This window comes from Mus musculus, chromosome 8, assembly GCF_000001635.26.
Source record: "Mus musculus strain C57BL/6J chromosome 8, GRCm38.p6 C57BL/6J".
In the NCBI taxonomy this organism is placed as follows: Eukaryota; Metazoa; Chordata; class Mammalia; order Rodentia; family Muridae; genus Mus; species Mus musculus.
In genome coordinates this window covers 83,237,154-83,260,206 of record NC_000074.6, presented here as the reverse complement: position 1 = coordinate 83,260,206, position 23,053 = coordinate 83,237,154, and the positions used below count along the sequence as shown (strand labels likewise).

General features: G+C 45.6%; 1 protein-coding gene across 3 annotated transcripts in view; it reads right to left on the bottom strand.

Annotated features, from left to right (window-relative positions):
• Tbc1d9 (TBC1 domain family, member 9) overlaps positions 1-23,053 on the bottom strand; it is a 107,589-nt gene that overhangs the window by 12,734 nt on the left and 71,802 nt on the right. For all 3 annotated transcript variants that reach the window (NM_001111304.1, NM_027758.4, XM_030243771.1), the window contains 9 exons: positions 20,170-20,376; positions 18,499-18,669; positions 17,535-17,685; positions 10,591-10,805; positions 6,632-6,749; positions 5,295-5,580; positions 4,283-4,412; positions 1,114-1,212; positions 835-903 (listed from right to left, as the gene is read on the bottom strand). In NM_001111304.1, coding sequence (NP_001104774.1) covers positions 835-903; positions 1,114-1,212; positions 4,283-4,412; positions 5,295-5,580; positions 6,632-6,749; positions 10,591-10,805; positions 17,535-17,685; positions 18,499-18,669; positions 20,170-20,376 — 1,446 coding nt within the window. The remainder of the gene's footprint in view (positions 1-834; positions 904-1,113; positions 1,213-4,282; positions 4,413-5,294; positions 5,581-6,631; positions 6,750-10,590; positions 10,806-17,534; positions 17,686-18,498; positions 18,670-20,169; positions 20,377-23,053) is intronic.

Sequence of the window (23,053 nt, the reverse complement as noted above, 5' to 3'; positions counted from 1 at the left end):
GAAACCACAGGAATTTAAGCTCATGATGCCCTTCGCTAGGCGTGTAGACAGTTTTTGTTAGGGTTTGGCTATGAGCCATCCCCACAACAATGCTATATGCTGTTAACTTGGTCCCTGAAGGATGGATCCCATCACTGAGATGTGACTGAGTCACAATTGCCTGGTCTTCCTTCATGAGTGGATTAATCATTTGCTGGCTTTATCGGGGCATGACGGAAACTTCTGGATGTGGAGCCTGGTTGGAGGAAGTGGGTCATATTCTAGAGGACTCTCTCTTGTCTTGGACCTCTCTTAGTGTTTTTCTGTTCCTTGGCTGCCATGCTGTGAAGATTTTCTCCTCCTTTTCCGTGATGTTCTGCATCACCACAGCACTAACAGAACTGGCCACCACCGCCAGGGGACTTGGGAAACAGTGAACTCTAACCACGTCTCCTACATACCATGCTGCTGCTTCTAGCTATACATTTTTTAAAGGGTGATTAGGAGCTTAGTAGGTATAGAAATTTCAGGCAGAATTTGAACTTTGATCACCACTGGTCTATGGAGTTTTAGAACTCAAGATCCCATGTCCTAAGGTCCAAGAAAACTAACTGTACCAGATGGTGAGGAAGAGAGCTAAAATGTCCACTTAAATTAATGCTGAGAGCCAATTTACTCTTCCTACTTAGCAGGACAGCTTTGTTCTCCCGGCTCTGTCTTCCTTCTCATGTATATTGGCGACCCAGGGAAGCCCCAAATCACCGAACAGAAAGATCAAGGACTCACTGAGCGATTACGGCTTCTTTTCATCATATTAAGTTCTTTTCATCCCTCTGAATTTACTTTGAAACTCACCTTGAAAAGAGCGTACAGTTCTTCCAGCTCATCGATGGTGAAGGACGTCTCCGTCACAATGGTCCGTACCTGTAAGGGAGCGCGCAGACTCAAAACATGGCACACCAAGAAAGCCTCTAGGTTCTTTCTCAAATTCTGCCAAGCTGGAGCGGGGGTTGGGGGGGTGGGGGGGGCGGCAGCAGGAGGGTGAGCTGGGAGGGGCAAAGTGAGGTATTCCCCGCCCCTGCCCCGCCCCCGTCCCACCGCCCATCCCTCCCCGCTGCCCTTCACGGGGCTTACCACATTGCGTTTGGTGGTGTCCTCCAGGGTCTGGATCACTTTCAGCCTCTGCTTGAATCGCATCTGCTCAATCAAATCGGCCCGGATAGTTCCAAATTTCTAGAAAGGAGGAATTTTGGTGTTTCTGAAAAAAATGTGCTCAAGCACGCAGGGTCACATGCACAGACTGGTGGAAACACCTGCGGTACAGGACGAACGACTCTGTGACAGTGATGAGAAAGCCATTTAGGGACTGTAAATCAATAATGTAGAGATTGTCCTATACCCAGTGACAGAACTAAATTTCAAAGTCACACGTGTCTTCTTCGAGTGAAAGCCCCTCAAGAAGAAAGCTTGGATCTGAGGCTTGTGGTTAATCACTTACGGGCATGGGGAGCTCTAAGGCTCAGAGAGGAGGAGGTAGGGAGGAACACTTGCCGATCTCCATGCTCCTTTATCCACACGGGCATTGTGTGAGCTGGCTATCTCTCCAAACTCTAACACCTAGCACTGCCTGATGTCTTCCTAACTCAGACAAGAAACCAAATCTTAATATTTATTTCTCCTAAACAGCCCAATTCAGGAGTTGGTAGGAATTGCCACTCCCTAATGACGAGAAGATTCACTCCCACTAAGTCTGCCAAGTTATCGTTTCCTTCTAGCTAAGTCAGTTAAGTCAGTTAGGAGAGAAAAGTTCCCAGGGTGGGGACATCTTCTGATCTGAACAGCAGCTCAGGGAGAGACTGCTCTACAGTGACCACCAGCAAAGGGCTTGCCAGTCAGGGTTGGGGACCCGAGTTCTAATCCCCAGAAGCCATACCAAATCCCTGCCACCCAAAAACCAATAATACCATTACTGGGAAGATGGGAGACTGGGATTTATGGGGCTTTCTGGAATGGCAGCCAAATTGTGCGGCTCTGTGTTTAGTAAAGAAGAACCTGTCTCACAAAAGGCAGGGAACAATTGATGAAAAAAGCCATTGTACAGAAGGCACAACATTTGTGCTTTCTAATGTATTGTTTAAGACCCAAAGTTTAGGAAATAAGAGGCCATAGAGTAAACAGGTACTGAACCTCAGGACCCAACAAACTGCCAGCTCTAAGGGGCCCTTAGAGTTGTCTTAGGGTCCTTCTGCCCCAGGAGCTCCTGACTCCTAGTCTGGAATGCAGCAGCAGTTTGGGCTGATTTGAGAGTATCAGGACTAGAAAGCATCTTCCTTCATCCAGGTGGGGCAGCCATGCAGGAACCCTATGACTGTGGGCTACTCCGCCCTAGTGGTCTGCATGTGTATGGATGGCCTTTGTCCACGCCTGTGACCACGATGACACCCATCAGAGAAGGCTTACGGGAGGAGTGGTTAATTTTGGCCTATGGTTTCAGAGGATGCGTTATGGGGTAAGGACACAGTGGAATATGGCAGCTCACATCATGGTGATCAGAGGACAGGAAAGGGTGGAAATTGAGGGCAGGGACAGAGCTCCCTGGGAGATGCCCCACTGATCTATTTCCTCCTATGAGGCTCTGCCTCTTACCCCCTACCACCCCCAGTCACTCCATCACACTGTAAAACCATCCATTCATTAGCCCCAAGCCCTCATGGGCCACCTGTCTCTGGAATGCCCTCAGGCACATCCACCCGTGCCCTTTTACTAATATTGTAGGTGTTTCTGATGACAGGCTTTGGGCTCCGCCCAGCCAATCTAGCTACTGAGCAAGTTCCAGGTCAGGGGGAGAGCCTGTCTCAAAAACAAAGGCAGCTGGCTCCTGAGGAAGGACATGAGATTGCTCTACAGTTCCCACATACACAAACACACATGTACTCGAAAGACACCCCCAACCCCACAGTAGCCATGAGGGGGGACAAATGTAGCAGCACAGGACTTCTAAGGCCTCAAGAGGCTGACATATAGGATTGACTTCACTTCCGTACAAGGAAAGGCAGCGCAAAAGCTCCTCCATTTTGAATTCTTGCTAAGGCCACTGTAGGCTTGACCAGAGCTATGACCCCTTGATGGAGAATCCCGTGGAAAATTACCCAGCTCTATTCAAGATCCTAAGATCAAGATGCCCCAGGTAACTTTTCTAGCTTGTCTTAGCCTGTTTTGTACAGACCCCCCTGCAGCTAGCTGCTTATCTTAGCTGCTTCTGCTGAAACTGCCAAAAATCAGGATGTGGTTTTTGCCTTTAAAATCCCAACGTTCTGGACACTTGGGGTCACATCTGGCTCCCTGAATACCTGGGTGTGGTTCCTGATGGCTGGAGTAAAGATTTTTAATTGGCTATGAACTGCGCAGTGATCTATAGTGGGAAAACTGGAACACTTCAAGGACAGGCCAAGATATAAAACAAGACTTTTTCTCAGTAAAACGAAAAATAAATTAAAAATAAATAAATAATTGTTATATCCGCAACTGTCTACTCCAGGTGTTCTCATTGCTTAGTGTAAGAACAGGCAATGAATTATTTGTGACGATTTCCTGGGACTGCGCCTCTGTTCACCAAGTGCTGAATCTGACACGCTTCTAGATCAGGTGTCAGAAGGCCAGAGCTTGTTACACCATTTACAACACAAGTTAAGGCTCATGAGAAATCCCAATATACACTCAGCAGCCTTCTCTGAGACCAAAGCTTTTATCTTCAGGTAGTCACCTGCCTCAGACAACCAATGTAAAGAGGGGACAGGATTTCTGTCCGTCTCCAAACTCCTGTTGAAACTGAATGCCCAGGTGTTGCAGGGTTGATGGGAAAGGCCTTATCTACAGGTCTTAGAAGGACTGCCTCCTGTGGACAAGATGCTATGCATCTTTCTGATGAGAAAGCTGGGGCTCTCATCTGTAAAGGTCCTGGCCAGCCTTAGGGTTCCAACCTGTGGGTCATGACCTTTGTAGGGGTCGAATGACCCTTTCACAGGGCTCAAACGTCAAATATTTATGTTACAATTCATAACATAGCAAAATTGCAGTTATGAAGTAGCAATGAAAATTTTGTGGTTGAGGGGTCACCACAACTGTTTTAAATGGTGGCAGCATTAGGAAGGCTGAGAACCACTGTTCTAGGATTATGAGAAATCCAGCCTTAATCTTTATGAAGCAGCTGGATTCTTGTATTCTATGACCACAGCAGAAGCCCACCCGAGCTGGGTGGGGACGCTGGGGCACCTTTACCACATGGCTGGGAAGCAAAACCTACCTCGTAAGACGTCCCTATGAGTCTGAAGATGTCCACGGCAGGGTAGGGCCCCACGTCGTCACTGAGCAGGGAGTGGAGATGGGGGATGGGAGGCAGGGTGCTGTCTTTGTTGGTCACACTGTCTAGGTACCTTAGACGAGATACAAACCAGCTGTCACTAGGAACGAACTAGAAGGCCTCGGGTGTAGATCTCAAACTGAGCACATTGAAACAAAAATCTAAGAGCTTCTTGTTTCTTTTGCTTGTTTGTTTATCTCTCCTTGAAGCACTGGGGACCGAACCTGGGTCGTTGTGACTGAACCTGGGTCGTTGTGCGTACTGAGCAACTCTGCAGCCTCAGCCCCCTTTTTACTTTTTATTTTGGGATTGGTCCACATTAAATTGGCCAGGCTGGCTTTGAATATATAATTCTCCTGCCTCAGCCTTTTGAGCAGCTCAGATTACAGTGTGCAACACCAGGTCTCACTAAGATTTTTCTTAAGAACAGAAACCCCCTTCATTTTTAAAGAAAAGGATATTGAGCTGGGGCAGTGGTTAAAGGCTTAAGGGCACTTGCTGTATAATCCTGCGGAGCAGAGTTTGAATCCCAGCACTCACATAACACACCAGGACACTGTAACTCCAGCTCCAAGGGAGGCAAAGATACAAGACTGGAGGATCTCAGGGGTTCACTGGCTTTCAACCTAGCCAAGGAAACATGAGTCCCAGGTTCAGCGGGAGACCCTGCCTCAAAAGAATGTGTGAAGAGTGATGGACGAAGATATTCAATGCCTTCAGCACATGTGCACACATGCATCTATATGCACATATATGAAGGTATATACAATGTATATAATATATAGTATATATATATAACAGAACATATATAATACCATAAACATCCAGATAATAAATACACATTCAAAAGGAAAAAGCATGTGAAAACATGTCCTTGGCCACAGAGACCAATAAGCCTTTTGCTCAATGGAGTCAAACTCATGAGGTGGCCCCAGAGCCAGCTATAGCACGGTACCTTCCCAAAACAGTCATGGCCTCTCCATCGTCCTTGCAGTTCAAGAGTTTATCCACGTTGGCATCCAGTACAGCGAGAGCCAGCTGAAATATCACTTTGATTCCTTCATAGAAGAAACAGTCCACAACCACCACTGCACTCTCAAATGGCATCACACTGAGGAAGAGTGTGAGGAACCACGACAGGGAGATGGTAGAGATCACCCCCAGGTCCTGCATGCAGTCGTACAGCTGCGGGACATAGTCTCGAGCCAGCTCCTCGAAGACTCCCTGGTCCACCAGGGCACCTGAACGGACGACATAAAAATGACCAGTTAGCCCTGCATCTTACTGGAGAACCTCAGCAAATGGATGGACCATGTTCTGCTTTCGTCTCTGTGCTCATGGCAAAAATACCTTGACCAAAAGTGACTTAAGAGAGAAAGGGTTTAATTGAGCACATAGCTCCAGGGTACAGTCCATCACTTCAGGGAAGCCAAGGCTACATGAACCTGTGTGAGCCACAGGCAAGAGCAGAGAGGGAAATGAACACATTCATGCTTAGTTCTCAGTTAGCTTTCTCTATAGTTAACCCAGGGCCCCAACACAGGGAATGGTGCTGCTCCCCTACTCAGGCTGGGCTTTCTTACATGAATTACGGTGGGCAAGACAATCCTCTGCAGACATTCCCACAGGCTCACCTGAGGGTCTAGTCAACGTCTCACAGAGAATCTCTTCCCAGGTGATCCTGGGCTATGACAAATTCACAATAAGAACTGACCAAAACACTTACTAAGCCCTTATTTATATAAACACTGTAGCTATGGGGTCCCAAGACATAGATTGATTTTTAAATTTATATATATATATATATTTTTTTTAATTCAAAGAGATTCTAGCTGTACACAGTCACCACTGACTTGCTGACATTTTAAACTGATACCACACATGCAATGGTCAGTTTTTCTGGCTTTAGAATCACCCAGGAGACACACCTTTGAGCATCCTCAGGAAGGTGTTACTGGAGAAGTCTAGCTACAGTGGTAAGGGCCACCCAAAATGTGGGCTGTCCCCAGGGCTGGGGTCCTGGACTACATTAATAAGAGAGAGCAGACTGAGCACTAATGTCCCTTCTCTGCACACTGGGACCCAATGTGACCGACCAGTCGCTTTTGGTTCCCACCGCCATGCCGTGACTTGCCCTGTGTGGGCAAATTCTGAGCCACAACAAGCCCTTCCTCTCCTAAGTTGATTTCTGGCCAGGCGTCGTGTCGCAGCTCTGAGGAGGAGAACTAATACACTGCTACAATCTTTTTCCTATGGAGGCAGGCTAAGGTGTTTAAACCCAGCCCCACATACCTACAACTCTGGTGTTGTAGTAGTCGGGAAGCATGCGCTCACACAAGGCCACAAGCAGCCAGAAGGCCTCCTCCTCTTTGGCATACAGCAGTAGCACTGAAGTGACAATGTTCATGGCCTGAGGGAAGGAGAGAGAGAGAGAGAGAGAGAGAGAGAGAGAGAGAGAGAGAGAGAGAGAGAGGACGCCATCAAACACAGTCTGAATACAGCGAACATACACAGTGGCAATCTTGTTCACTGTCCAGGGGCTGAGCCCCTCACTATGTTACTCCAAACTATGGGAAACCAGTGGTATCTCAGGGTAGGCCATTTGAAAAGCAGCCTCCACCATCTGTCTGGCACCACCCGTACAGCACAGACTCAAGAAATGAGCTATTCCTGAAAGTAGGTGCCTTATCAATAAACTGGGCAGAACTGAGATTGTAGGGGAGTGGGGAAGGATTAAAATTCTATCAGAGTATTCAGGCCAAGAACTCTGTGGACTTGCCAGACTGAAGAAAGGGTCTAACCCCCTCACCTAGAGCCCATAAAGAGAAGGGCAGCCAGGGCTGCAATGGAAGAACTGCCACTAACTTGTTTTGTGCTATCTAGTGTGCGCATGCGGGAGCCACAGGCAGAGAATGGCTGATTGTCGCAGGGTTGTCCCAGGGGCTGAGATGTCTGGGCCTCTCCTCATCCATCCATCTGTGGGCCTCTTCCTCTCCTGCAGGCCTCCCAGTTTGCCTCTGCAGACGAACTGAGCTTTATAGCTCTGGCAACCCTTGGGACCCTCAGCACCGAGGCTACCACGGCAGCTTCCTCCTGGCAGTCGGCTGAGGACCCTTATCAGCACGGATCTATCTACATTTATGCCAGCCAGGGCCCGAGACACAGCCTCTTTAACTCTATCTAGCCATTCTATATCCCAGACAGACAGACAGACAGACAGACAGACAGTATCAAGTTTGACATGAGAGGTGGTAGTTGGAGTCAAGGTTAGAATTTGAAACCTGTACTCAGCTGAGCCAGACTGCCGTGAAAGTGGAAGTATATGACAAATTCCTGCCACTGAACCACTGGCTCTTCATAAATTTATTGTTATTCACTAAATTCTGGCATTATGGAAAGATATAAATGTGTTTGTCTATTTTTCTGACATAGTTTGCTCACAACACTGACCAAAAAAGAAAAAAAGAAAAAAGAAAAAAGAAAAGGCCATTCTTGTAGGTGCCAATAAACTCCCAAGAAAAGCCAGATAAATAAGCTTTGAACTTCCGGGCCACAAAAGCTTGGTGAATATTCTTCTGAGTTCTGTCTGCTTATTCCCCTTTAGAGTGGAAAATCCACAAATCCTCTTCAGCAACTGCCAAGGGTCTGTCTGTCTGTCTGTCTTCACTGGCACTACAGTTGACCTGACTCAAGCATGCAGAGGCAAGCCCTCACTGCAGAGCCCCTGCCCCAAGCCTGTTGGACAAAGCTTTCAGCCTGCTAAATCCTTTCAGTATTCTTAATCCTTAACGCAGGGGAGGAAAATATTTCCCTTTAAGCTCTCATCAGTAGTTCCTATAGCCAAGCACAGGGCTCCAGGCTCCCTCTGAGAACAAGGAGCCCTTTCAGACTTGGAGCTCTGTGCCTGCGTTCCAGGAAAAGATGCCCAAGATAAGTAAAGGTGATTTAAATTCTAAAGGAACTTTATTTTATTAAAAGATATTATCAAAAAGCTCATAACCACTAAGCGGCTCAACGTTAACTGTCCCTTAATTAAAATACGAAGATCAAAAGGTAAAAATGAATTCTACTCTGTCAGAGGCCAAGCAGCTTGTGAGTCCCTTTTGATCTTCTAGAAACTAGCACCGATTCATCAGACTTGTGCAATGTACGTCCCCTAAGAGGTGCTTGGATGAGAAGGTTCCTCCTTAAAAGCCTTGGTACTCCAAGTAGTTATTAAAATTCCACATGAGAATTAGCCTGCCAGTTCTAGTCCACGGCCTCGATAAAGGTCAGCTCTTGGGCCATCAGGCAAGAAGACAGGGCTCCACGGTTCTACTTTGTCCTGGGTCCTGGGTGAGAGGAGGGAGCAAGGGAAGCTGGGAGGGCAGGCACTCCAGCCTGACGGCTGCTCCCAACGAGAAAACCAAAACCGAAAATAATGTGGTAGGGGAAACTGGGGTGTGTGTGTGTGTGTGTGTGTGTGTGACTTATGTTCAAGGTACTAGTATACGACACTATTTTAATTTTATGTGGGCAGTCGTTTTTCTGTTAGTCTGCGTTAAGTATTGACTTTAACACGTGTTAAAGCATAACCCTAGCATGGGAAAGCTGTGTGTTCAGTGACAGGACATGTTTGAGAAGAAGCAGACAGGCAATCCCAACAGAAGCTGGGGACTCCGCCCACAGGATAGAAGGCAGGTCAGTGGGGTGCTAAGCAAAAGACCTTCCCTAGCCACTTAGTTAAACAGAGACTGGCACAGAAAGCCTCTGTGGCCTTTGGCTCCCTTCTTAGGGCAGGAGTTAAAGAGAGGGCGCTTCTCTGAAGACGTTGCAACATCTGGAGGCAACTTTAATCCTCAGAGTGGCGGTTTCAGCTATTACCTGGTGGAGAGATGACAGAGATGCTGACCATAGCACCTGGGACATAGAGTTCTCTTCCTATAGAAACAATGCGTTCTCCCAGTGGGCTCCGTGGACTCAGATGTGGAGGAAGAGCAGTTTGTAAGCCTGTGCATGGCTGACTGGAGCTAACTCCCAAAATGGATTTGGCTTCCAACAAGAGATTTTCCTAACTTCTATACACCTCATAGACCTCAGGGTTGTGCATTTCATACACAATGTCATCCTTAAATCTCCCTCAGGTCCCAGCTCCAGTCACACTTTGAACAATTTAAACAGGAGGCTTGCAAGTCTGGCCACTGGCCAGATGGAGACTTAGCACCGACAGGTACGCCATTATTTAAATAGTCCTCACCTGGGGTCATCCCCCATCTGGCTTTTCTCCAGAAGAGAACGTGGGGGCTTTACAGCAGTTGAGGACTTAGCATTGGTCGAGACCTTGTGCTGCCCCCTTGAGCTGCCTGTTAGAGGCATGTTCTCTGGGGATGGGCCTGACTGCTGCTGCCCAATGGTGAACAAACACTTACATCCCACCTCATATACTGCTTATCTCTAACAGGTCTGGTTAGCACACTACCTATCTTTGGGGTACCTGGGGGAGAGAGTCCCCTCAGCAAAACTCTACTTGGTATGATTTAATGGCTCCTGAGCAAATCCATTCCCAAAACCTTGATAACATCATTCTTGTCACTGAGTTTTTCCTATATCACTCGAACCCACAATGCTGATGGTGCCGAGGTTAAGTCACCCTGCTGCAGTGACCCCCATTAGCCAGAGTGCCTCCCTGTCTGTTATCTGCTGGCAAACAAAACAAAAGAAAGTGTTAGGAAGGAGGTTAGATCTGCAGAGGACTGACCAGCTAGGTCCCAAAAACTGAATGTGATGGACAGTGGGTGGGTCAGCTCTGAGTCCCCCAAACCGATGTCAAGGTCAATGGTGGTACAGCCTAGCCAGGTCAGACTCCTCTAGGAGAAGAGGCGTAGAGTCCTGCTGACATTTCCCCAAGTAAAAACTTTTCAACTTTGGGGATACTCTGGCTTCTTACATGTCTACTTACAACAGGCTAAAATCTGTGTAAAACAGTATTTTGAGAAAAGCAGCCCCTTCCCTGTAAATGATCACATGGAGAGAGGCATGACAGAGGGGAAAACTGGGAGAAGAGAGTTACAAACCTGCTGCCTGCAGGGCTTGGGCCCATCGCTGCTTGGCTGGGCTTCCTTGCTTGTTCTAACTAAACTCCCGGCTGGCTGGTCTGATGCTGAATCTCGTCTGAATTCTCCTCTTACAGGACTATAAGAACTGAGACTGCAGGTTGGGTTGAGATTGGAGGATACTTGGAGCCCTCCCCAAACACAACTTGCGGCAGTTACCTGGCAGTATCCTATGTTGGGATTGCGAAAAGCATAAGCCGTTAAGACTCTCCTCAGAGCCGCGATGCCCATTTCGTTCTGGAAAGCTGGGTGTTCTGGAAGGGAGCGGTGTAAGTCTCTCTCAATCTCCTCGGTGGCCAGATTGTACTTTCCCATCGACTTCTCCACGAGGCCCTCGTAGTACCCGGGGTGTGTGGCCTTTTCATTGATGGCCCCTGGGACACAACAGATAGGACATCAAGAAAGCTAAAATCCTGCTGATCCAGCTATAGACAGCAATGATTGGCTGAAATTCTGCTTTTCCACCAAGCAAAGGAAACTGAAAAAAAGATCACCTTTATAGGGTGTTTTCATTGACACCCAGACTGGTAATTTACCTGTGACCTTCCCTCTCTCGGTCCCTCAGCGACCTGGCCACGCCACCTCCCAGCATGAGCTAAAGGTCCGAGAAAGTGTTCCAAGCTCACAGAGACAGCACTGAGGGCTGCTCAGGGACATAAGAGAAACACTAGACAGAGTGAGCCAGGCTGAATTCTCAGTCTTGGTTGCTCTCTTGGCTTTTATTTTATGAGAGGGTCTGTTAAAGTCTCACTTGAGAATAGGATTGCCTCTCAAAATAACTTTTAGCCTGTTTCTTAAAGCTCTTCTACAATAGTGGCATGATAGTGACAGGAGAGCTGAGGGCTTGCTAAAGCTGCAGGTAGCGGTGGCAAGGGTCCTCACGGTAGAGCTGAGTCTCTACCTCTGATGGGAGAGCCCCTTGGGTTGCAGAGATGGGGTTGAAGAATAGGTTCAGTTATAGCCAACAGTTACTGACTTGAGATCTTTATGTTAAGGTTCTCAAAGACAGAAACACCCATCTGTGTCAATGCCTAAGACCCAATCTCAGTATGACTTTACATTGCCACTGGGAGAGGTGAATATTCACAGTCAGAAGGATGAAACCGAACCCTCACCTGACAGACACCCCGAGTCAACAACATGTGTCAAGGGTTAGAGCATAAGCCATAAAGTCCAAAAGGACCAGAGGAGAACAGGGAGGACATTTCTTACAGAGCAATTAGTCTTTGCATGTGATACCAGCCACATCCACAGGGCACAGGCAGTAAACATAGAAACAGGTAAGATCATGTAAGTTCAAAGCTTGACTCAAGCAACAAGAGGAAGCTGACAGGATGGAAAAAATACAAATAAACCATGCATCCGATAAAGAGTGCTTATCCAAAATACACAACTGTAAAAGGGATTTAGGTATCTCTGAAAAGCGCTTGCCCTGCAAATCTGAGGCCCTGAGTTTGATCCCTGGAACTCAGAGTGAAGAGAATCAACATTAAATGTATTGTTTTCTGACTGGCACACGTGCCCTGTGGCACACACACACACCATATACACATACTAATAATAAATAAAAGAATAAAAAAAATAGGGGCTGGCAAGACAGCTCAGCAGTAAAGATCACTTGCTGCTCTTGTAGAGGATAGGAATTCAGTTCCTGGCGACTGAGTCAGGAAGCTCCATACTGCTACAGAGGACTTGACGATCACAAAAAAGTCATATAAAACAGCAGGAAAAGAGCACAAAATAATAACAAATCAGAAAAAGTCCAATTAAAAGTAGGCAAAGAAACAGACATTATTCAAAAAGAGGCCTATCACGGGGTAACAAGTCCATGAGACAGTCCCCCCCCCCTCATTAGTAAACACTAGACAAATGTAAATAAAAACTAAAGTAGAAAAATGAATCCATTAAAGACACAAAATACAGGATAAATATACAAAACTAAGTTCCACGCATATATGCTAACAACGAGCAACTGCCAGATGAAAGGAAATAATCCCATTTATAATAGGATCTAAAATTAAAATACTTACGCATATATGCTAACAATGAGCAACTGCCAGATGAAAGGAAATAATCCCATTTATAATAGGTTCTAAAATTAAAATACTTAGGAGTGTAAGGAAATAACTTAAACCAGGCCTAACACATTGCAGGCTACAAACGTAGCTCAGAGAAATGAACAAAGATCCAAATCTAAATAAATTTATCCTCTATCCACAGATTAGAAGACAACTCTGCTAAGAGAGAAAAACTCCCAAACTCACCTACGGATTTAACATAATATCAAAACCACAGGAGCCCTTTGCTGATTAGCTGATACTAAATTCTTTGTAAGTGACTCCAAATGGCCCAACCAATCTTGAAAGGAAAGAATTGGAGGGCCCACATTTCTTTGTCTTACATCTTATGACAAAGTTACAGTAATTTTGGCTGTGTGATACTCACAGACAGATATATAAGCCATTGTATTAAAATCTGAGGGGCTGGTGAGATGGCTCAGTGGGTAAGAGCACCCGACTGCTCTTCTGAAGGTCTGAAGTTCAAAGCCCAGCAACCACATGGTGGCTCACAACCATCTGTAACAAGATCTGACGCCCTCTTCTGGAGTGTCTGAAGACAGCTACAGTGTACTTACATATAATAAATAAATAAATCTTTTAAAAAAAAATCTGAAATCCAGACATAAATTCCCATATTTATAATCATCTTGCCAGCTTTGAAAATGCAGAGAAGATGACAACTCAATGCAGAGGAGCTGAGCCCGTTCAACAGACACACCAGGACAACACTTCATTCATATGGAAAGGAGTGGGGTTACGCCATTCCTTCTACCACGCAGAAAATTAACTCATAACGAACGGATCAGTGAGACATAATCTCAAGCCCCAGTTGCAAGCACAGGTCAAAGCCAGTGGTTCTCAACCCTCCTAATGCTGTGACCCTTTAATACAGCTCCTCACGTAGTGGTGACCCCTCAACCATAAAATTATTTCACTGCTACTTCATAACCGTAAGTTTGCTACTGTTATGAATCATAACATAAGTATCCGTGTTTTCTGATGGTTTGTGGGTGATCCACGTGGAAGGGTTGTTCACCCCTCAAAAGAGGTCACGGCCCACAGGTTGAGAACCCCTCGTCTAAGCGTTCATGACTTAAAGGTACAATGACAAAAGAAAGCATCCTCCAGAATGTTAAAAACTGTGCTTCAAAGGTCAGCATTTAGACAGCGAGAACACAGACAGCAGAATGGAATAGTCTGAAAACTCTCCTAAGTGTTTTGTATCCAAAACCGATTTAAAAATCCTTACAACTAAATATTGAATATTATAATTGAAACATTAGCTAATTAAAAATGGGCAAAGGACCTCAGTAGATATTTCCACAGGAAAACTACGCAAGCAGCCAATAAATGACTGAGAAAATGAATCAAAACCGCAATTAGAAAACTACAGAGAATAAGTGGGTGTGGAGTGCTGAGCTCTAAGGGGGAGCATCCGAACCCCAAACCAAGGTGTCAACTCCCAAGGCTCAGGGAACAACACAGAACAAGGAGAGACAGGCTGTTATGGTTAAGGAGCACTGCTGTCAAAAGGGGTCTTCTGGACTTGACAGAAGCTCACCAAGCCCCCACTGACAATAGACAGCAGCTGGAGCGAGAAGAGTCATCTTTCTTCAGGGGTGTGGCCTCTGGTATACTGACCACATCACAACGTACAGCCATAGCATGCCTACCTGCAGGCAACACTAACCGGACTCAGGTATGGTTATAGGAAGGCAGGGAAGGACGCAGAGAGGCAGGGAGGGAGGTAGGGAGGGAGGAGGGGAGGAATAGAAGAACGGAAGGAGGGAGAAAGGAAGGAAGGAAGAAAAACAAGACATGAAACTGAGAGTTGGGGTTAGTAATAACCTGGTGGTGATAGGCCCAAGTTGAAGGGGAGGAAGGGTGAATATGATCAAGGTACAATTTATACATGTATGAAATTCTCAAAGAATAAATTAAAATATTATAGTCAATGAAAACAAATAACCTAATCAAGCCAACAGAAATAAACTCCCTAAACCCAAGCCTCAACTTTAAAAGCACTTCACACCCACAAGGACAGTGATAGCAGAGGCAGTAAGTACCAGCGGGGATGTGAAAAAACTGGACTGTCCCCTCAACAGTGGGGATGTGACAAGATGCAACTGCCTGGCCAACCCCCCAGGGGTTGCTTAGAAGGTAAAGCATGGGGTCAATAGAAAGGCCAGAAATCCTACTCCCACGTTCACAAACGTATCCAAAAGGCACAACTCAACAGTCCTAGCAATGATACCAGGGTAGACAGGGGAACAGCCTAAACTGTTCAACAATGGATATAGGCATGAAGTGCAGCTCTGGGCCCTAAACAGGAGTGCAACGTGGATACAGGGTGCAGCACGCTTGAAACCGGCAAACGTTATCCTATGTGGAAGTCGGTCACGAAATACTGAAAACTGGTTTCATCCACATAAGATGTCTACAGTAGACAATCCACAGGGACAGGAAGTAGGTCACCAGGCACCCACAGCTAGGAGGAGTCTTGATGGGAAATGAAGAATAACTGACCAATGGCACGGAGCAAGGTGACAATAGTGTAAAAGTAGCCGTGCCGACAACGATGTGATTTGTGAATATATACTAGATCACTACGTTGTGTACACATTGGTAAATCCTGAGTCATTCTCAAAAGATGTTTAATTTAAAATGAACAGTAGCCAGGAAGTGGTGGCACACACATTTAATCTCAGCACTTGGGAGGCAGAGACTTGGGAGGCGGATCTTTGTGAGTTCAAGGCCAGCCTGGTCTACAGACAAAGTTCAAGGACAGCTAGGCTACACAGAAAACCCCTGTCTCAAAAACCAATAAAATAAGATAAAATAAAATAAAATAAAATAAAATAAAATAAAATAAAATAAAATAAAAACGGTAAAATATGTGCAGAATGACAAAGTAAACATTTACATTTCACTTTACAGAGCAGTGTCAGCAAATCAGTGGTTGGCCCAGTCCTTATGCCTGACAGTCACAGGCAGACTGACACTGGCTGCTTTGCCCTCCATGGACACAGTCAGAACTTGACATCAGTAGGTCCAGAGTCCAGACCTGCAGCAGCCTTTAGGTCACGAAAAACAGACAGATCTCAACATGGACTTCTCAACCAGAAACTGGACCACCTCTACGGGCAGGCTGGTTCCCACATCAACACACCCATGGGTATGTGGACATATACCCAACAAAGGATAGTGTGTAGACCCTTTGGTCACAGACAGCCTCCTCTTTAAACAAAACACCGAATAGAACCCTCTGCCCACGTCTGTCTACGTCAGTGGGCTAGGTGCAGCTGCTGTGTGCTGGTTTCTTGGTGAATTCGTTTAAATCTAAAATGTGGCTATAAATAAGTTCTAAACTGAAGGAGAGAAAGGAACTTTTCCTGTACTGTCAGCACTTTGGATCTGGTTGCCAAGGTGACCAGTTCCTGAAACACAGGGTAGAGTAAGGGAAACCAAGAAAGGGAACCCTCTATAACAACGGTCTTCTCGGATGTAGTTAGAGTGCACAAGGCTCAAATTTGAGCATTACTTTGTGTTTTCTGAAATAGCGTCTTTTTAAGCAGCCCAGGTTAGTGTTGTACTCACTAGGTAGCCCAGGCTGGCCTCAAACTTGTAGAGTGTCCTGCCTCATCCTCCCCAGTTTTAGGATTACAAAAATCTACACCCATGCCCAGCTCACATTTAACATTTCAGGGAGGACCTGGGTCTGGTCTACACAGTGAAATGGGGAGGGGCGGGAATCAAACAAACCAACTTTACACAAAATAGATAAAACAATTACTATCTTTAATTTTATTTCTAGGATCTGAGCCTCTTATTTTTTTAGATATATCTCATGAGAGTCAATTTCACCACTTATGTCTACTTTCAGAAAGGTCTACAAGTGTTAAGGCTTTCTTGTAAGCCAAGTGACTTTATTTTTAAGTTTCAATATCATTTGCTTTTAAGGAAAAAAATATGATAAAGGTACTTGGGTAGGGCCATCTGTAGGTTCAAATAAAAAAACTCCTCCCACGGACTGAGTTAGACTGGTAACATTTCCTTCTCAATCCAGCTAAAGCAACAATTAAAATGAAGATTGGTGATAGCCAAAGGTAGACGCTGATGACTGGGGTACAAAGATTCCTGGGCTGCACTAGATGTTTCCAGAAAATAGGAGTGGCTTCTCTGAAATGACTGAAATATTAAAAAGAGAAAAAAAAATCGAGTAGAAAAATCACAGAAATTAGCTCACCATTTTAGATGACTTTTATTGTGGTATATTGTTATAATGGCTCAATTTTACCAGTTTATTAATATCTTATCTTGCCTAGTTAATAAGTTAGCCTCTATTATGTGGTGTGTGTGTGTGTGTGTGTGTGTGTGTGTGTGTGTGTGTGTCTGTCTGTCTGTCTGTCTGTCTGTCTGTCTCAGAAAGCATGCCCTGAGGACAGAGAGTAGTGTTAATGGCTGTCACTCCTCTCTGGGAGACCTTTCTTCCATGGTTTAGAGGCCAGTAAGTGATCCATGCTCCTGTAAGTATCCTCTCACCCATGCTTGAACAAAGAAGCCTACTAGAGCTCATTGGTTCACTAAGTAGACTTCAGTGAATTCTAGTCGGCCACTGGTGCCCTAGCTGGGGTGAGCAGAGAGTCGTGTATTCCCATCTCCAAAGAAAACATAACCAGTCCCACTGAAGGATTCTCGATGAAGTCAACATTGCCAGGAGGAAACAGATCTTCAACTCACAAAGTATTACACGTCTACTTCAGATCCTGTTCCCTCCCCCTCAACAGCCTCACTAGAGACACAGAAGAAACCACCGCATTGGAGAATAGGAACAGTTGACCTTGGAAACTCCCCTGTGAAGGAAGATACTATTGACTCCAGAACCTGGTGATTTGGGTATCTTATCCCAAAGGACTTTGGCTGCGCTTCGGAAGGAGGCTGGAAGGAAGCCCCTGTCACCCTGCCGCACTGCTCTCAGCCCTCACCCCGCCTCACTGCTCTCAGCCCCGGTCACCCTGCAGCACTGCTCTCGGCTCTTCCTACCTGAAAGCAGCAGCCAGAGCTCTCCGCGCATGCTCTCTGGGATGCCCTTCAGCACCAGCTCCCGGGTCTTCTCTGTGCGGTACATGCAGATTCCCTGCCCATACTCAGCAAAGTGAATCTTCCAGGCTTGTTCTTTCAAAAACTCTTTGGCCTGAAAGACACAGTGGTGCATGACCCCCATTAGGCTCTGATGGGAGGTCTTGAGGAACACCAGGAGAGATCAGACTGGTCCTTGTTGATGGACAGTTGACTCTGAGCAGAGCTCCTGAGAATGTAGAGCTCTGGATGCTTAGAGTTTTTTCCTAATTTTATCCACTCATAGCCTGTTCTATCAGAGTCTCCTGTTCAGTATCTACTTGATAGTAGACTAATCACTAGCCAGTAGAATGCTGGTCATACTTGTAGTTTTGTGTGAATGGCCCCCGTGAATGCGAATTGGTGATTTTTAAATGTGGGCCAAGAAAGAGCATCATTATTTGTTGCTTGGTTTACACAGGAGTTAAAAAAAAAAATAAGGCCAAAGACAAAGAAGTCACACAGGTACTGTGACTCCCAAGGTTTCCATAAACCACTCTGCAAGCTAATGACACACGTAGATAAAAATTGTTTTTACTTATTTATGAAAAAAATATGTTAGAGATATCTCTACAAACATTTAAAGCCATTTCCATTGATGTTAGTTTAATTACAATAAAAATATCTACATGGGGACAGGAGAAATGGCTCAGTGGTCAAGAGTATACAATCAGAATTCAGATCCCAAGATCTACATAACAAGCTGAAATTGCCTATAGTTCCACCTCCAAGGGATCCGAGCTCCCTCTGGCCTCCAACTGCATGTGTATACACACACACACACACACACACACACACACACACACAAATATCTAAAATAAATCTTAAAATGTTTTGTTTTCTTTTGTTCTAATCCAGCAAGTTTCAGTGGACAGAAAAATGCACCCACCAATTTTGGGTTGAATTCTTCAGGAGATCGCCGCCGGTACATGGTCATGAGGGTCTGGGTGGCTGTAGGGACACTGTTGCCATTGAGGTTAAAGGGGCGTTCTCCATCAGCATCCGAGCTTGTGCTTCTCTGGGGACTGGAGGAAACGAGGCTGCTGGGCCGAGAATACACCTGTCAATGGAGAAGGACACACATGAATGAGCCTGGTGGCATAGCTCCCTTCTCTGTACAGTATTAACAGCTAGGTCATGTTTTCCCTCTTGCTGTGTGAAGAAGTGGGAAATACCAGCAAGTCAACACCTTTCAGAAGTTACTCTGGGGCAAAGTCATAATTCCAGCATTCATTGCTCCAGAGTTTGGAGTCCTGGGGCTAGGCGTGTAGCTCAGCTGGTAGAGGGTTTGCTTACAGTGCACACGGCCCTGGGCTTCATCCCCAGCAGCACACAAACGGGCTGAGGTGGCCTGAGTCTATAATCCCAGCATCCCGGAAGGTGGAGCCATTGTCAGCTACACAGCCAAGTTCCAGGCTGGTTCTCTGTCCCCCCACCCAACCCCCAAAAAAGGAAAAGAAAGAAGGAAAGAAAAAGAAAAAGAACATAGGAAAACTGTTCAAGGATTTCTATTATCTGCGGAGAGATCAGAGAACTATTGCCAAGTTAACTTAAGACAAAACATTTTCCCTTGTATTATAAAAGTGTGCAGTTATCCACTTCACTGATTTGCCTCCAAGTGAAGCAGGACACGGCAGAAGCAAAAGCTTTGAAAACTGTTTTGCCTCCAGTCTAGTTTCTGGCCTCTCAAAAATGCTACAGATGTGACAAGGCAGCAGGGACAGGGTTGGTCCCCGCAACCTTGCCGTCTTTAGCTAACTGAAACTTCCTCCGCCACCCCGGCTGATTGTTTATCGTCCCAGGGGTCTGGGTTCTTTGGACGGTGGCCTGTGCATTCCAGCACAGAAGAATCACCATAGTGATGCTATATTTCAGTTCTGATTTCGGAACCCTTCCTACTGATGTCATTAAATAGAAAGGAGTCGCTTTTCCTGTAATCAGAACAGGTCACTTAATGATATCTCCAACTTAAAAAGGCTGAAACTGGGCCTGGTGGTATAAACCTGGAATTCCAGCTAATGCTGAAGCTAAGGGATTGCACGTCACAGCCTCTGTGGGCTACAGCGTGAGTTCAAGGCCAGCCTGGAGAACTTAGTGAAGGCTGGGGTATAGCTCTGTAGCAGATCACTTGACTAGTTTATGTGACGCTCTGGGTGGCAACCCTTTTGAGGGTCAAATGACCCTTCCACGGGAGTTTCCTAAGATCGAAAAAACATATTTACACAATGATTCATAATAGTAGCAAAATTACAGTTATAAAATGATAGTGAAATAATTTATAGTTAGGAGATCACCAAAACCTGAGGAACTGCATTAAAGGGTTGTAGTATTAGGAAAGTTGAGACCCACTGCTTGATCATAGAGCTATGATCAAATTTCAATTCCTTATAACTGAAGACGATCCTGCTGAGATACTGCGCTGGCACTTGGGGCTTAACACAGCTGTTAAATTTGACAGTCAAACAAGTTGGACAAAGAGGTGGCCGACATCAGGGCTGACCCCACTATGCTCCGGTGAACATAGGAGTAGCCCTACTATGCTCAGGTGTCTCCCACCAACCTCATCATCTGAGCTGTTGCAGCTTCCTGAAAACTCTTTGTCTGAGTAGATCCTAGAAGTCGTTTGCTGCAAGAAATCTGAGATCCTCTGCACCAGAAAGTCTCTGTCTTTCAAGTTCGCGAACAGGAAGGTCATCCTGTTCCTGGTGCTGATGGACAGAGGGCTGGGGAGCACACTGCAGCTGTCGGCCTTCTCCACGATGGTTACCTGGGGAAAGAGGAAGCAGGGGCACCTTGTGGGAGGACTGGGAAGGCAGCCCCTGCTGAAGGAGCAAGGAGCTCAAATCCCAAGTCCCTGGGGGAAGCCATCCATGTCTCAGACAAAAGGACAACCTTCCAACACAAATCAAACTGGAGACTCTAAACAGAAAATAAAATGATCTTTCTGGGTTTTTCCAAACTAGGGGACATTTCCCAGCAACCAGAGGCATATTTGTTTGTCACTGGTGGAGAAGTGACAGCTGCCTACTCTGATGCTGCCAGACATCTTGCTGAGCACAGCTCTGCAGCAATAACTGGCCCAGGATGCCAGTCATGACAAGCTTGAGATTGAAAAGGAATTCCCAGTTTTCATTAAAATTTCATGGAGCCAAAGGAGACAGCTCTCCTAGATGCTGGATCATCAGTAATAAAGTAATTCCAATGCTGTCTCCTTTTACTAAGTAAAGATTATGATGGCTTTCAGAATGCCACCAGTCCATTGGATACATCATACGATGCAAGGGCTTGGCAGCGAATGCTTTCAAGGACTTGTTCCTGAGCAGACAGGATGTAAACAACTGAACAACTGTGCACCTGTGCTCTCTCTCTTTCTCCGTCTCTCTCTCTCTCTCTCTCTCTCTCTCTCTCTCTCTCTCTCTCTCTCTCTCTCTCTCTCTCTCTCTGCACGTGTGTGAGTATGTGTGTGTGGGTGCATGCGCATGTGCCTGCAGGTATATGCATGCATGTATACATTTGTGGGCGCCCAATCAAGTCTACTACAGTGTGAAAGAAAAAGAAAAGAGAAATAGCTGTCTTTGAACTGAAGACTTATGTCTCCCTGCCTCTGTCTCTGTCTCTCTGTGTGTGTGTGTATGTGCTGCATTTGTGAATACGTGTTTTGTGTGTGTGCATGTGGGTGTGTGTGCATGTGTGAACATAGGCATGAGGATGGTCAGAAGTGGATTCTGAGGAATCTCTCCCTCAATAACTTTCTACCTAACTTTTTGAGGCAGGGTTGCTCACTGAACTGGGAGTTCACCAGTTTGTCTAGGTTGTCTTGCCAGGGAGTGCCAGGGACCCTGCAGCCTTTGCCTCCCAAACAGGAGCATACTGCCATGCCTGAACTTAAAGATGGGTCTTGAGGATCCAAACTCAGACATTCATGCTTGCAAACAAATAAAGTACAGATATCTGTCTACCAAGCCCAATACCAATGGTTTTGAACAGGATTTTCATCAACTTCAAACAAATACAAATATACTAAAAATTTTTTCTTTAGTACATTAAAACAACAAATCTTAGAGCAAACATTAAGTGGTGTGTCCACCATAACTTCAACTTTCTATCTAAAGCTAGAATCTCTTGTCTTCCTCATTCTGCAGTCGGGCCACTGCACAGTGTCAAAACTATGTTGGCTCTTGATCCCAAAATGCATTTCCCTTGCTGTTCCTGGTAACAGCTGTACCACACTCGGGCTGAATCTGGTAAAGGAAATCATGCTAAGGGGCCCGAAAGATGCCCATGCAGCAGGTCAAGAGCCTGCCACCCAAGCCTGGAGACCCAAGTTCCAGCCCTGGAGCCAACATGAAGTTAGAAGGATAGATTCACCTCTCCAGCATTATCCTCTGACCTGGACACTTCATACCTACACATCACACATCACACATCACACACACACACACACACACACACACACACACACACACACACACACACGCGCGCGCGCACACACTCATGCATGCACTTTTAAAAAAATATGCTTAGAACTAAGTGAATTTGCTAATTCACTCATTCAACCAAAATGAATTTGCAGGAACAAATTATGAAGCCCGTTTATCATTAAGTGCAAACATAACTGATCTTCCCAAATTCACCTATGATAAATTATCCTGATCTCAAAATATGTTCTATTACTACTCAGCTAAACCTACGATAAAGCGAATATGTTCTAGTATTACTCAGCTAAACCTACGATAAAGCGAATACGTTCTACTATTACTGAGCTAAACCTACGATAATGCGAATATGTTCTAATATTACTCAGCTAAACCTATGATTTAAGTGAAGAGGATCTGCCACCTGTTTGATACTTCGTGCACTCTTTGATCGACCAATTCAGCCTCAGGGAATTGGTAACCCATAACCTGAGGAAATCTTACCCGTGCCTGGGGAAACCCAGCAGCAGTGAGAAGCTCCAGCCACGGCTAGACAGAGGAATACATTAAGTACATACACTTAATGGAATAGTATATAGTCATTAACAATTACACTGCTGCTGTAAGACAAAACTATCTCCCTATGTTTGTATCTAAATGTATGACATATACATGATAATGCACTGGGAAAGCTGAAAAGCCCATCTGATGGGTTCAGCGGGGGTTGTCTCCAAATAGTGGAGCAAGGTGGGAATTTTGTCTTCTTATTATCAATATTTTTGGAAATTTGCTAAGACAGTAACACATTACTCTTAAAATATAAGGAAAGTAATATTTTTAAATCAAAGAGCAGCAGACTGGACCCTGAACCCTTTTTACCACAGGGCTCTGAGCATGGTGGTGATGAAGAGCCCAAAAGCTTTGATCACCTTAACTTCACTGAAAAAGACCAAAGCACGCAGGGCTTCCAACTTCTACACCGCCCACCCCAGGCACCATCAGTACTCACGGATGGCAAAAACCTGACCA